The sequence below is a fragment of the Cystoisospora suis genome, assembly GCF_002600585.1.
Source record: "Cystoisospora suis strain Wien I chromosome Unknown contig_2843, whole genome shotgun sequence".
Lineage (NCBI taxonomy): Eukaryota > Apicomplexa > Conoidasida > Eucoccidiorida > Sarcocystidae > Cystoisospora > Cystoisospora suis.
This window is the reverse complement of record NW_027155639.1, coordinates 326-16,048: the sequence shown is the minus strand read 5'-3', so window position 1 is coordinate 16,048 and position 15,723 is coordinate 326. Positions and strand designations below refer to the sequence as shown.

Here is a 15,723-nt window from a genome sequence, read left to right as displayed (position 1 = left end):
ATATACACCCCAGAGCTTTTCCATTCGTCTCTCTTATTCTTCTCAGCTGCGAGTCTTCACTCTCGTGTTTTGATCTTATATAGATGCACTATACAACTTCGTTTTTCTCTCTCTCTCTCTCCTATCACGCTGGTGGTCTGCATACACCAGATATAGATCCAAAACATACATGCACATATATACATATATACATATATATGTTATATATCTGAAACATACCAGCGCGTATGTATGTCTTCTTGATAGACTGTAGAGAGTCATAGACACCTTTAAAGAAAGTCTGAGAAAAAATCCCTATCACCTGCGTGAGAGAAGATAAACTTAACCTAGCTAGCTCTTCCACTTATCTGTCTCCTCCCTCTCATCCTCTCCCGTCCTTTCTGTCGTGGCAAGCACCCTGGAATGTCTCCTCTTATACAGACACCCCAGCGCCCCGACGAGACACACACAGTCGTAAGTAACAAGGAATGCATCTAGAACGTATCCAGATATACGGGCTAGAGATAGAGAAGTGAGAGGGTACCTCAATAAGAAGTAGAAGAAACGCTTGAATTCTCTTCGTAGCCAAGCCTCCTCGGTAAAATGCACACCCTGTCCACATCACATAAAAGAGAAGCCACAGACATACCTATAGACTTACACACATCCTCCATCCAGTAGATATCAACTATAGACACACACACAGATACATCTATATGTACATGCTACACACAAAGACTCCCATCTATCTATCTATCTATCTTTAATCTATCTATCTTTAATCTATCTATCTTTAATCTATCTTTAATCTATCTATCTATCTTATCCAAGTAAGAACGGACATAGGTTGTTCGTCTGTCTAGACATACACTGAAAAGAGAATGAAGTCCACTTTAGCTTCTTATACTTATCAGGGAACTTGACTGTTAGGCTCTCTCTCTCTCTCTCTCTTTTTCCAAAGAAAAGGACAGAAGGAGAGAGACCATACAAACTCGCTGAAGGACTGGAAGTGAACTGCGCTCATGAAGACATGCCGATAAGAAAAGGAAGATTTGAACTCTTTCATAACTCCCACGGAACAGGTAGATGCAGGGGAGTCTTATCATGACCCGTTCATCGCCTTCACACACAGACAGACACAGACAGTCTCTCTCTCTCTCTCTCTTGCGGGGATGGATCGAAAGGCCGACGGCAAATCAACCGAAACTTTTCGACACGAAAGCTAGCTCAAGGAGGAGGAGGAGAAGGAGGAGTGGGGCTGTGCAGCTAGTGTTAGGTCGATTGCTATACCCACAATGTTAGAATCGAGAGAATGGGAGATAGCTCTCTGATCATACCTCTGTATATAGACAGACAGATGATAGATACATGTACACGTCCAGAGATGTATATGTGGAGGTCTTAACACGCATATTATTTGATGGAGATCTCTACATGTATAGACAGCGTATCGTATATTCATAGGTACGTATATATAGATGTATATGTGATATCTATGACTGTGAGGTGACGTCCACTTCATCTAAGGGTAAGTTATGTCGTAGTTGAAAGGACAGTTAAGGTATGAAGAGGAAACAAATGAGAATCTTGGTCCCTTGAGAACTTCTGCTTTCTTCTCTCTTTCTTCTCCTTCACTCTGTTTCGCTCGAACTTACATGAGATAAAGTTGGGTAGAGGTTGGGTCCAGTAGTGGTAAAAGAAAGAAGAGAAACTTCGCCACTTATGATCTCCCGACGCTAGCACACACACAGGGCAAAATCATATCACACATACACAGCATGCAGATATATACGTGTATATATGCATATATACAGATGAGTATACACATATATATATATATATGTATGAAGAGAGAGAGGGTTGAGAGAGGTACGGATGTACGGAAAGACGAGAAGAAGAAAACAGGAAAGAGTGAAGAAGCAAAGTCCATGAAAAAGACGAAAGATAGGGTCGCTAACTATTCTTCTTGAACACCCGTTCTCTAAGAAGATACAGGATAAAACATAGGCCAGTGTCTCAGTCGACTATCTATCTATCTAGCTATCTATCTGTCTTCATCTATCTATCTTTCTGTCTATCTATCTGTCTACAGAATATGTATAGGGGTATATATATCTATGTATATATATAGCCAGTGCGCATGTGTGTGACTGTGCAGATAGGAGAGGCAACTTGGAGAAAGAAGTTTGGGTGAGAAGCGTGATGAGGAAGAAGTCGATTTAAAGCATATAAACTCACAAAGAAATAGGAGCTATGCAGCTAGCTACTGGCGCTATATTCAGGGTGAGAGACCTCAGACTGAGAGGAGAAACGACGAGCGAGGGAGGGAGAGACCTTTGAATTAGATGGATAGACAGATATCTACATGCAAGTTTAGCTCTCTTCTCCCTTAGTACAAGCACAGCAGAAGACGACGAAAGAGAAGGAGATGGGAATAGAAATGAGAGGTTCTGAATAGAGAGATGTCCTATGAGAAGCGAGAGGACAAGGAAGTCTACGAAAAGATAAAAGCAAAAAGAGGAGGAGAGGGACAAGAGAAAGTCGTTTTCTTTTCTTCTCTTTGATCCGCTGAAGACTAGGCGGTGCGGAAAAGCAAAGAGATTCGTGACACACGAGACATCCCTAGACAGGTCAGGCAAGAAGAATCTTCTCTCACCTCCTGGAACGTACTTCCACTCGTCATACGAGATTCTCAACAAAGGCAACAGGTACGTCTTTCTTTCTTTCTTTCGGGATCACTACGAATTAACTTTTCTTTTTTCTTTCCTTTTCATCGAACAAGAAAGACTTGAAGGGAAAAGAAGACTTGCTTTAGTACCAACATAATAGCACTGGTCTATCATCTGCTACGCTGTCCCTTCTTTCTCAGTCCTACCTTGCCCTCTCTTGTTCTCCCTCCCCTGTCCCTCCCTGCTTTTCTCTCTCTCCTGCTATTCTTCTTCTTCTTCTCATCGTCACGACTGCCTCTTCTTCTTCTGGGGTTGTCTCCGGTCTTTTGTTGTGTGCTTACCTAGTTTGCAGATGCCTGAACAGAAGATAATCTTGAAGACCGACAACCGAAAGGAGAGGACAGCCAGACTCGATGCTAACGGAGTTAAAGAGGAAGAACATGGGGTGGCCCATATCGCTAGAAACCCACTCTCCAGCAATAAAACATCCCTATTAATGAGAAAGAAAGAAAGAAAGAAAAGAGAATGAAGAAGATCACAAGAAAAAACGACACAAGAGGCACGGGGAAAAGGCGAAGGAGAGGAGGCATGACAAGAGAATGATTGAGGTGTATGTACAGGAGAGATTTATGAATGGCAGAGAGAGAGAGAAGAGAATGGAAAGAATAGAAGAAGAAGAAGAACAACAAGTCAAGTCCGATCAATGATGAGCGGAGCTCATCCACAGTCGATGTCTCTAACTCTTAGGTCAAGTTAGATTTCTTCTTCTTTCTCTCCAGCTTTCTTTCAAAGGAGCTCCGATCTATCTAGACCTTTCCCCCACACCTGGCTCTGCTGTCTGTAGATACACCTCAAGATGACGCGAGAAGAGCAAAAAAGCAACTCGCTATATTGAGAGGCGACCTCTCTACGTCTTATAGACAAACATACTTGAAAGAGAATTTCTTGGAGAAGAAAACACGAGATGTACATACAGCGGACACAAGAAGACTGAAGGAGATCTCTTCTCATAGACTTTCGATTGCCTCGGCCTCTCTCTCTCTCTCTACATGTAAATTTCCTGCTACAATTCAAACATTTTCTTGACAGAAAGAAAGACTTCTCTTGCTAAAGACGACAGCCCCCTCAGCTAGAGAGGCAAAGAAGAACATCTTGCTTTCTTCTCCTTGTCTTGTCTTGACACTTCCTGAAAGGATCTCAGATTACCTCTCCTTTCTCTACTGACTGTTTGCTTTCGACCTCCATCAAACAGGCAGGCCTATCTGTCTAGATACATACAGACACCCGTACATATACAACGGTTCCTTCATCCACACTCCTTCTCTCTGTATATACATATATACACACCTACGTACATACGAGACGTATATAGCCATTCATAGACAGATAGCTATAGATAGATGAGTAGACTGCAGATAGACAGATAGACGGCTAGATGGATGGAGAGATAGACGAATAGATCGCTCAGAGTGGAGGAGTGAGAAGAAGAGGATAGCAAGACAGGGAAGAAGAGATCGAGAAGAAGCGAAGGTCTTACCACTGGAAAGAGAGGAAATCTCGGGCCATGTATCGAAATGAGAGATAGAGAACGTAAAGAGAGAAGAATGAAGCTGTCTCCCATACAAGACTTCCCCAGCTTATAGGAAAGAAGAGGAAAAGTGCAGCGTTGAAAACGGAGATGAAGACTCCCACATAGGCCAACTGACTCGGCTGGCGAAAGAAGAAGAATTACCACACACAGAGGAAGAGAAAGAAAGAGAAGGAAAGAAAGAAGGAATGAAAGAAAGAGAAAGAAAGAAAGATTAGAATGCCAAAAGAAGAAACGAAGAAGAAGATCCATCCTCGAGCTCTCACATGGAAAAGGAAGAATACACAGAGACAAAGAGAACAAAAGAAAAAGAGAGAGAGACAGAGAGAGAAAGAGCAGGAGGACGAGCAAGGAAGAGGGGGACAGGTATAAACAGACCACGTCGGTAGAGGTGTATATGAAGATCTAGAGAGAAGAACTGATGCACCTCGCTTCGAATCGATCAGATAGATATGGATAAATACGTGAAGAGATTGCTAAGAAGAATACATTTCCTTTTTGTACGGGAACGACGACACGGAGAGAAGCGAATGAATGAAGAGGAAGAGAGGAACGGCTTTTCCGCGCTCTAACATGACTTAGCACACAAGTCATTTGAGTGGCATCACTTTCCTCGGCTTATATTCGAGGAGAGCAGCAAAAGAACCGGAGAGAATGGAACCAACACAAGAAAAACGCAGAGAGAAAGAAGAGAACGAGAAGAAGAATATGCTCTCTTCCTCCTCCTTTCTAACTACCTAAACAAGACGAGAAAGTTACCGGAGAGAGAAAACAGATAGACATCTTTCTTTCTAGAGAGTCAAAGAAGAAAGACGGACCAGGGGAAGAGCGAAGAGGAAGAAAGGAGAGAAAGAGAAAGACAGAGAGAGAAGAGAAAAGAAGAGGAGGAGGAAGAAGAAGAACAGGAGAAGATAAACTACGAAGAGGAGATCTTACAAGGATAGCATGTTTATCTCTGCACGTGGAAGAAGCGACTTTATAGATTAGATTCATGAAGAGCCTTATATGAGGAGAGGCCGGCAATCTCGTTCTCTCTTCAAGAATATGCAAATACTCGTTCACTGGCAATAGGCCTACGTACGCCCCAATTAATCCATCCACCTGGAGAGAAAAGAAAGATAGAAAGATAGAAAGAAAGATGAACAGTGAAAGAAAGAAAACACTCATACATACAAAGCAATAGAAACGACCTCACAGCTGTCTATCTCTCTATGTATCTACCATAGATAGATATGTGTAGAGACGCCATACACACCTATACATCCCGACTACCCATATGTATAGTATATATATGTATATATATGTATAGAGAGAGATAACAAGATTGAGATGCCTGGCACCCTCGAATGGATTCTGTTGTCTAGACTTCCTGCAAGAAGTGTGTGGAGGTACCCTCCTTCCTTCCTTCTCGACTCAGAAAGAGGCTCCTACCTATTCACTCTGACACAGTTCTATACGCGTATACAGGCACCTGCTTGATACATACGCATACCTATAGATATATATACGCATGTGTATATACACTTGATACATAAGGACTCCACATGGGAGACGAACCAAGAGAGAGGAGATTTGTTTAGGAAGAAAAAAGAGACGTGAATGAATGAAAGAAAGAAAGCTCTTTTGGCTGAAGGGAGAACCTCTTTTTGTGAATGAGAAGGCAAACGCGGCACGCCTTTGTCTGAGAAATCCTCTACAGCATACAAAACTTCATATACCCCTAAAAATGTGCATATACCTTCTCCCTAATCCATATTCATACACACATACACACTCCTACATACATCCTCACACATGCATAGTCATATATATATATATATATATGTATATATATGCATACTCATACGTCCACGGATATTCATCGAGAGTTCTTTCAACACCTCGGTCCAAAGGGGCTGAAAGAACGAGCGCTGTTTTAATCGGGGTGACTTCTCCACTTCACAGCTAGCTACTCAGAAAGATCACTATCTTTAATCTATCTATCTATCTTCAATCTATCTATCTATCTTTAATCTATCTTCAATCTATCTTTGATCTATCTATCTGTCTTCAATCTATCTTTAATCTATCTCTCTATCCAAGATGATCGGCAGGGCGAGCTGAGTGTGGGGTGTCATAAACATGAAGACATACCTGCCAGGCAAGAGACAGAAATGCTATGAAATAGGTAAAGTCAATTCCGAGGAGAAGATAGCGTAGAACGCGTGTATGTGTATATGTGAAGAGATTGAGAGAAGCAGAGACGGTCAAGGCAGCTATCAAAAGATAAGAGAGAATTCGGAACGCTGACGGAGGGAGGAGGGTAAAGATCGATGAGGTGGACCGATACTCTTCGTAGGGAGAAGAAGGAGACGAAGCTCCTGAAAGAGAAGAGAAACCGGTCTGACGGGGTTCACTCGACGAGGAAGAAGATGAAGATGAAGAAGAAGAGGAAAGAACAGGGCGAGATGGACGACTAAGAGGAGAGGAAGAAGAAGAAGAGGAAGAAGAAGAGGCATATGCTTTAGAAGAAGACGAGGATGAGAATGAAGGGTCTTCATGAGAGGGTGTTTTGACAGGAGAACGTTGAATATGAGGGAGAGAAGAAGAAGAATCTGGATGAGAAGGAGTTTGTATAGAAGACGACCGTCTCGGCATGACTGAGGGTGAAGAAGCATGCGAAGATGAAGAAGGATTTGCGTGTGAAGAAGAAGAAGAGAAGGAAGATTGATAGACCTCCCTTGAAGAGGAGGAAGAAAGAGGGGTTGGGCTGTGACGTAACATGTTGGTAGACAAAGAGAGAGAGACGTGGAAAAAGGATAGAAAGAGGAGGGAAATGCAGGAAAAAGAAATGAAGAAGAGGAGGAGTAAAGAGAAGAAAGATGAAAGACAGAACAAAGAAAGAGAGCCGCTTACTCTCGAGACGAAGAAAAAGAGACAAGAGGAAAAGAGCTCACAGAGAGGGAAGAAACGGAGAGACAGAAGAGAAGCATGAAATGCCAAGTGTCAAAAGAGAAAGAAGAAAGGAGAAGATGAGAGAAGAAGGACGAAAGAAAGGAAGAGGAGAAAAGAGAAGAGAAAGAAGAAGAACGAATGTTCTGGAGAGAGAACAGATCAGGCGACGAAGTGTGTGAGAGGAGAAATGTCTTCTTAACCAGAAAAGAAGCGCGAAGATAGAAAGATCATCTGCGTAAAGAAAAAGAGAAGAGATTCACAGACGGAGAGAGAGACAAACCTAACTTCTTGGTGTCGCAGGAAAAGGAGAAGAAATTTGAGCTGTGGAAGTTAGATGAAAGAGGAGGAGAAAGAGACAAGACGTGCACAAGAGAGAAGAACAGAGGGAAAGAAGAAAAAAGGAACGAAGAGAAGAAAGAAGAAACTTAAGATCTCCTCGTGTCTGTTGTAGATGAAAGAGAGTGAATGACCCATCTGTTTCTCTCCTCTCCCTTTCGTGCTGGCCTCTCTTCGCTTTTTCTATCTCTCTACTCGATTTCAACTTAGCGAAAATTGCCAAGAAACTTCACTCGTGAGCGAAAGACCAGAATTGAAGAAAAAGAGAGAGAGAAGAAGAGAAGAAAGAAAGAGAAAGGGAAGAGAAGAAGGCGGCATCCATACTTGTACACACGCGTACACACGAAGAGACAGAGCGGCGTGAGAAAGATGGATTGGGAGAGAGGGAGAAGCAAAGAAAAGCTGATGGATGGTTGACTCGCTAAGCCTTTCTTAGTTGAAGATGATGAAAGAAGTTCTATTCAGAACCACTAAAGAGAGTGCTCTACATAAAGAAGCACCCCTTTTCTTGCTTTACCTCGTTTCACAGTAAGGTGTAAGGAACCCAGAGAGAAACAGAGCGAGAGCAGTGAAAAGGATGGAGGGAGAAGGAATGAGAAGGCAGCTGTTTTGGTCTGCTGTAGATGAGAATCTTTTTCGTCTTCTTCCTATGTTATTTCTCTATCTTTTACTTTCCATATTTCTTCATTCCGTCTTTTCCTCCCCTTCTAAGAGTCTTACTTCTTACACAAAGAACTTCTCGAAGAGACGAAAGAAGGCATGTAGAAGAAGAGAAAGACCACGCAACATGAAAGCCTTCAGCCATCTGACAGTTTCCTACTCAGTTTCAGATCGCATGAACTTGACTATCCCTCTTCTCTTCTACGCTGTTCACTTGATCCGTTGTATCCTCCACAGACATCTAAGAGCATGAAAGTGTGAGGAACTTAACTAGAAATAAGACACATAATCAGAGAGAAAGGAAGTAAAGGAGGCGAGCGAGGAGGAAGGAACGTGAGGGAAATTTTCGTATCTAGACAAGGAGGCCTTGTATTACTTTTAACACTTTGTTGTTTTCGTTCTTCTCGATCATAGCTGCTTTCCTTTTTATATATTGAGAAATGACAAGCTTCCCTCTTTGAGCGAGTGGGTTGACCTCAAGAGACGCTGACATACGAACTCTCTTCATTGTCTCTCAAGAAGATGGGACCTTCTCTTTCCACTCAATGTGAAGAAGTAAAAGAGGGAGAAAGAAAAGAGGAAAAGGGATCGACAAAAGGGAGTGAGAGGCAGGGACTCGGTTCTCTAAACAACTACCCCTCTGCGCCGAATACGTGCAATCGATCTCTGAATGAAAGAGATAGGTGACGTGAAGGCAGGTGTAGAAGAAGATACATGTGTATATAGGTATGTTCTTTGTCTTTTGAGAAGTGAAAGACACATTTAAAATATTCTTGACAAGTTTCCCCCTTCTGTTTCCTTTCCTGAGCAAATGAGAACGGGCTCTTCCGGGGCTCGAGAAAAGAGAAGACCTGACATCGTCTGTCTTATGACGTGCTCTCGGGTCTTGTGCCTTTTCTTGTATCAAGAAAATTAGATTCTCCTAGGAAAAGTTGTCTTCTGTCTTACGGAGGTTCCAATTCCGTCGATAATCACCCCCCAGACTAACCTCGCGTTCTTCAGTCGAGAAAAAAGATTTGATTTGTAGGTCACGGTGTATGTGGTAAGGCGGTTGGAAGGTGTCCCGGTTTAGGGATATCTACCCTGGCCCGACAAATCTGACCCCCTTGGAACACCACGCTGACTGGTATTATCGAGGATTTCCGGTGTACATATCCGAATGACATGATCCCGCTTGTGGGTGAACCTGCTCTGACCGATCAGTGTTGGACTTCGGGTGTATGTACACTTGATTGCATGCGATCTCGGGTGTATGTACACTTTTGTGCATGTGATCTGGGGTGTACGTACACTTCACTAAATGTGATCTCGGGTGTACGTACATCTGTGGCCATGTGATCTCGGGTGTATGTACACTTGTGGCCATGTGGTCTCGGGTGTATGTGCATACTTCATGAACTCGTTTTCGGCTGTGTGTACTCAGCGTTACGGTCTGGGATTTTGTGAGTATGCACACTGCCTGACGATGAGTTTACGCCCCAGTCGTGCGTACCGGTTCGCACTAGATATGAAGTGCGGGTCATAAGAGAAATTTCACTTGCTCCGTGAAGAAAAAATCCAAACAGTCACTAGATCTCTACGTCAGTCCTGACTGAAATGGAAAAAGCGAAGAGAAAAAAGAAGAGGCTCTCATTCTGATCAACGATGACGTACGTGTAGATACCTGATCTGCATACTACCATGATCTTTCTGACCTGATCGGTTTGCATCCTTCATTCTCAGCTCAGACAAGTTTCATCGTTCTTTGTTCGTCTCTCTCTGAGGTTCTCTTCTTCTTGCCCCATGTAGCGAGAAGACTGTCAGAAAGATAACTCACTGAGGAAGGAAAAAGTTAGACTGCCCTCCAACCACATTCAAACAACGCGGTGTATGTACACCTCGTCCGATAAAACAAAACTACACACACACACACACAAGGACCCAACTATTCTTCCAGCTTACTTTCTTTAGGATCCCTTAAATCCTTTTTTCACCTACATATCTATCTGTCTCTCTTCCCTGCTTTCTGTTCATCTCCTTCTTCCTTGATCTCCTTTTTTCTTTTTCCCTTTTACTACACGAAACATATAGACCCAAGTCGACAAAAGCGAGAAGAGAAAGCTTCTCGAAGCACTGTGCTCTCTCGGCATGCAGAGGTAATATAGGCAGTCATCTCGAGCAAGACTGACTCCTCTCATTAAAAATACGCATCGACAGAATCAAAAGCAGAAAGAAAGAAAGAAAAAATGAACGAAAGAAACAAAGAAAGAAAGAGGTGACGGAGAGATCATAGTCATTTTCTCCTCATTCAGTCTTCGTTCCTATGGTACAAGAATCTTCTTGACTCGCTGATATTTCCCCCTCTCTTCGTTTCTCTACTACATTTTGAGTTGTTCTCTCTCTCTTCTTTCGCACTTCTTCTTCTTCTTTACTTCTTGTGTGAAAAGAAAGACAGCTAGCTATCTGTTTACTCGAAAGGCTCTCATGCTGTTAGTCCACGACACAAGAAGGGAGAAAGGAGTAGAACAGATAGGTAGATAGGTAGAAGGCAGCATAAGAAAAAGACAGAAGTGACGGAGAGCAGGAGTGTGACGGAGAAGAAGAGAAGCGGTGGCTGCAGTAAAGAGGCGCGAAGATCATACACTACAAGGGGGGGACGTCAGAATCGATGAATACAGCTGCACACCAAGTGAAGAGGGGAGAAAAGATCTAACATGCTCTGTGCTTGTCTCCCCTCCTGTTGAGAAGAAGAAAGGCATTTCTATACAACCTTTACATGTATGTCTGAATGAAAGCATCTATTGTCTATTGTACACATACATACCTCACACACTTGATACCCACCATATATATATCTCTACATACACGCTCTTCTTCTTCTTTACGTACTGACTGTCTTTGTACACGTCAGGTGATAGATACACCCTCCTGCTCTTCTTTCTCTGTCTCTTGATGTTCTTCTCCTCAGTCTCGATCGGTAGGTATGAAATCTTTCTGATTCATCATCTTCTCTTCTTCTTTTTATGGAAATTACTCTTCTTCTCCATCGCTAGGGCTTCCCCCTCTTTACTTCGGACAAGGGAGAGAATGAAGATTTCTCTCTCGTTATCTCCCCGCTCTGAATGACCACAATGATAAGGGGCTTTCTCTTCTTAAGCCAATCCCCCCTCCCTTCGTCCTTCTCATCCTTGTCAAGATCGGCCTATTTTTAAAGAAGAAAAGGTATGAGAGGTTCTTTCTCTCAAGAATACACAAAGAGAGAAAGATCTTTCTCTGCAGAATCTCTTTTCTTCCTTTCTTCTTCTTCTTCCTTCTCTTTCTCTACGGACGGTACCCCGACTTGTTCCGTAGTGTTGTCGGTTGTCTCTTCTTTTTGTCTCTTCTTTCTGCGGGCGGGTCATTCACCTCATCGTTTCTCTCGCACGTTCTATTCTTCGTTGTCTGTCTCGTGTCTCTCTATTTGATAGCCTACTAACTCTCCTTACAGCCACCTGCCATCTACCTTACTACATACACAGACCGAAGAAACACGAAGGAGCACATACAAGTATCCGCATCAAGATAGATCTCTCTCTACCTATCTTGATACTCTATCTACAAGCATATTCAATCTACATACATATCTGTAAGGACATGTGTATCTTTACGTCATCTTTATGAAACACCTATGACTTCATAATGCTCCTCTGCTGCCTTTCTTTCTTTTCTTTCTCTTTCGGGCTGTCTTCTTATTGTATTTCATTCATCACTAGATCCGTCTTCTTCTTCTCCTTCTTCATGTAACGTAGGCATAGTAACGTTAAATCTTCCTCCTCTATGACCACCCGCACCGCCTCTTGATCCTTTTCCTCGCCGTTTCATATCATTCTCTTCTTCTTCTTCTTCATCTTCGTCTTCATCTTCTCCTACCTCTTCATCGTCCTCTTCATTCTTCTGGCTTGTCTTTATGCTCCTCGATCTTGTTCCTCCTGGGGATTCTACATCTTTCTTCTGGGTACAGAGGTCTCCTCTTTCATCCCGTCCCACATCCGTATCATTCTCTTCTTCTTCTTCTTCACGGTGTGTCGGCGGAGGTTGACGGCGGTGTGGATATCTCTGAGCTGCATGGCGAGCGTGCTTTGACGAAGAAGAAAAGATCAATTTCTTGTTCTCTTCTTCTTCTTCATAAGGAAGAGGAGCATAAGAAGAGCTTTTGTAGCGGGAATCTCTTTGATGGAGATGCTCCTTATATGGCGGTTTAAAGATATACTCTTCTTCTTCTTCCTCGTCTTCTTCAAAGTAATCCTCGTCGTCTTCATCCGAGTCTTCTTCTTCTTCTTCCTCTTCCTCCTCATAGGTTTCTTCAGCTTCCTCTTGTTTGTGTGTATCTTCAAGAGGAGGAGTGACTACAATTCTGCTTGGAGGGAAAGTCGTTGTTTCTCCAGGGTTCTTCTCATTCGTAGAGAAAGCAAGATAGCTGCTATTCACGCCAGAAGGAAGTTGGTGTGTTTGGAGAGGTCTCTCATCTTCTTCTTTTTCTTCCTTTCCTTCGCCTCTTGCCATTGTGAGATGGTCGTGAATTCTCATCTTATTCTCATCTTCTTTTCTTTTCTCATCCTTCGATTCTTGATGAGAAGGACTTCTGGATGCAGAAGAAGAAGAAAGAGAGAAGGCATTTGTATCTTGTTTAGCAGGAGAAAAAGAAGTTGTATGTTGGAGATCGGGTCCTTGCTCTTGTTCGCCCCCTCTTCCTCCTCCTGCTGATGCATTTTGAGGAAGATCATAGAATTCTTCAGGTGTATGTACACCTGAAGAACCTGTCTGTACCCCCCCCCCGGGAGAAACATAGGATGAATCGCTTACGATATAGGCTTGAGACGTCGATTGATGAGAGAGTAAAGCCTGACTCTCCGACTTCTTGTGGATAGTTTCATAATATGTCGAAGCTCTTCCTGTTTCTCGTAAATAGCGTGTATCTCTTTCTCCATCAGGACGAACGTCGTCCAGACGTGTATAGGAGATAACAGCTTCTTCTCTCAGAATATAATGTCCCTCCTCCTCTTCTTCTTCTTCTTCCTCTCCTTCTTCTTCTTCTTCTTCTCGATGGTTCTGTTGTGGAGATTGCATGGTGCTACTTCCCCTCTCCGAGCTCGACGTCTCCTGAGCTAATAAGAGAACAGAAGAAGAAGAAGAAGATGAGACAAAAGATCTCTCATTCTCTCTTTCATCATCATCATCTTCTTCTTCTATTTCCCCCCCATACATCTTCTGTTTCTTCTCCTTGCTATGGTTCCTATCACTATCGTCTCGGCCATCTTCTCTCCCTTCGCTTTCTTCTTCCTTTCTCTTGAAGTGCTCCGTGTTCTTCTTCTTCAGAGAGAAAGGATTATGATCTACGTGATCGTCGTCCTTCTCTTCTCTCTTCTTGGGTCTCTCTAAAGAAGGAAATGGAGAAGAAAAGACAGATCTCAGCCTCTCTCCACCACTCTCCTGATGGGACCTCCCATCCTGGTCTTCTTCATGTCTTTCATCTCTCTCTGATGACTTCCTTCTCTGCTCTTGGGACAGAGATTGTTCGTAGGCCTCCTTATCAGCAAGAGCGCTGCTTCTTCCACTTCTCTTATCTCCTTCTTCTCTTCTTCCTGGAAAGAAATCTCCCGAGGAGGAAGACGACGAAGAAGAGGTTTCTCTGGATGACGCTGCTGTCGGGAGAGAACTGCCGCTTGTTAACGTCCTAAGAGAAGAAGAAGAAGGCCGGGCAAGATGAGGAACAGAAGAAAAAGCGAGGTGATCGGAGGGATGAGAAGATTGACTCTGCGTCTCTGTAGAAGATGATAGAGGAAAAGGATTCAAGCTCCCTCCCATGAAAACACCCCTGTCTCCCTCTTCTCCTTGAAGTGAAGACGATAGGAAGGTTTCTTGTTGACCTTCTTCTTTCTCTTTTTCTTTCACATCGCCAGCCATCTTATTCTCTGGAAGTGTCTGTTGGGAAACACCTCTTTCTTCTTCTTGTTCCTCTGTTTCATCTTGAGATTTCTCGAGACCGCCTTTCTTCCTCTTATTCTTCTGCTGCCTCTTCTCTCCCTCCCCCGATGCTTCGCCCTTTTTCATCCCCTCCCCACTTGAGACACTCGCCGCGCTTCCTCCTCTCTCTCTCTCTCCTGATCCTCTCAGATTTTGTCGCACGAAGCTTATCATAGAAGACCCGAAGTGACCTAGCGCTCTTAAAGGAGAAGAAGAAGAGGCAGCAGCAGTGGTCGTTTTAGTAGTCGCTGAGGACGGAGGGGGGGGACAGCTCCCTGTTCGTTTCGAGAGGAGAGGGCCGTATGGATGTTTCTCTTCTTCTTTCTTTCTTCTTTGATTGCCTAGGGCCTTCTCTTCTTCTTCAGTGCGGATCGGCGAGGAAGAGAGATCTCTAAGAGAAGAAGAAGAAAGGATCACATGAACAGACCCAGCCTTCCCCTTGTTCACACGATCCAGGAACATATTCATCTCTCTCTCTCTTTCTCCTCTCTCGTCCACACCTTCTTTTGTCAGCTCCTGATGACTTCGATGAGTCTTCTTCTTCTTCTCTTCTTCTTCTTCCTCTTCCTCTCTTATCAAGGATGATTGCGGGGTGGTCTGACTTCTCTTCTCCTCGATTTCTCTCTCGTTCTTCTCTTTCACGTGAGAAAGATCATTCAAATGTACAGCAAAGGAAGAAGATGAAGATGACGAAGGGGCCTCATTCTCGTAAGAGCTCTTTTCTTCTTTCGCGTCTTTCTTCTCCATCTTTTCTTCCTCTTCTCTCTTTTCGGTGATCTTCCCTTGCGCAGTTCGCGCAGCATCGAGGGCCTTGTCTCCCCTCTGTTTCTCTTGAGGTGGCGAAGAAGAAGAAGAAGAGGAGGAGGAGGCAAACTCATCATGAGCGGATTGCAGGAGATTCTCACAAGGCGACTGAAATCCCTCTGTTGTGGATGACAATCTTCTCTTTCTTTCCCCATGATTAAAGACGTCTTCTTCTCCTTCTTCTCCTTCTCCTTCTTCTTCTTCTTTCTCTTCTTGTTCTTCTTTATTTATCCCAGGAATGAACTGTTTGAGAGAAGATGAAGAAGAGGGGAAAGACGGGTGTCTGTCTTTATTCTCTTGTAGTTCATAGGGATGTTGAGAAGCAACGATCACTTCTTTCATCGTAGAGTCATCTTCATCTTCTTCCTCTCCACGATGACTTTGTATCCCTCTTCGATTGCTTTCTTTCTCTTCCTCGTCGTCGTCGTCCTCCTCCTCCTCCTCTCCTTGATCGTCTTTCTCCTTTTCTTGAAGGAGCAGACCTTTTGTGTCTTTACTCCTTCCTTCTTCCAGAGCTACGAAAGAAGTGTCTTCATCGTGGAGATTTCTTTCTCCTGGGGGTCGTTGAACAAGAAGAAGAGAGGGATTTCGAGAAGATGATCCATCAAGGAGTTCTTCTCCCCCTTCTTTCTCATGACTTTCTTCTTCTTCTTTTCCTACCACCCAGCGTCGAAGAGGTGTATCTACACTTGATATGAAGACGGTCGTTGAGGTGCACATCAAAGAGAAGAGAAAAGCATTGATAAAGAGAAGAAGAAGAGGTCTCTCATG

At 43.5% G+C, this 15,723-nt stretch overlaps 2 protein-coding genes across 2 annotated transcripts in view; both read right to left on the bottom strand.

Moving 5' to 3' along the window:
- Positions 1-8,399, bottom strand: part of CSUI_005837 (lipase maturation factor) — a gene marked incomplete at its 3' end in the record, with an annotated part of 8,894 nt that extends 495 nt beyond the window's left edge. The window contains exons 1-6 of the mRNA XM_068066005.1: positions 6,370-8,399; positions 5,173-5,337; positions 4,186-4,358; positions 2,990-3,138; positions 1,635-1,715; positions 524-591 (exon numbers count right to left, since the gene is read on the bottom strand). Of these exons, the coding sequence (XP_067922020.1) occupies positions 524-591; positions 1,635-1,715; positions 2,990-3,138; positions 4,186-4,358; positions 5,173-5,337; positions 6,370-6,999 (1,266 nt within the window). The remainder of the gene's footprint in view (positions 1-523; positions 592-1,634; positions 1,716-2,989; positions 3,139-4,185; positions 4,359-5,172; positions 5,338-6,369) is intronic.
- A 1,350-nt stretch (positions 8,400-9,749) lies between these two features.
- Positions 9,750-15,699, bottom strand: CSUI_005836 (uncharacterized protein). The gene has a single exon (XM_068066004.1). It carries the CDS (start codon positions 15,670-15,672, stop codon positions 11,884-11,886), a length of 3,789 nt encoding a protein of 1,262 aa, XP_067922019.1. The 5' UTR covers positions 15,673-15,699; the 3' UTR covers positions 9,750-11,883.
- Positions 15,700-15,723: the final 24 nt, after the last annotated feature.

Excerpts from the sequence above, each read along its gene's own strand:
- CSUI_005836 (XM_068066004.1), bottom strand. The coding sequence starts at position 15,672 with ATGTGCACCTCAACGACCGTCTTCATATCAAGTGTAGATACACCTCTT.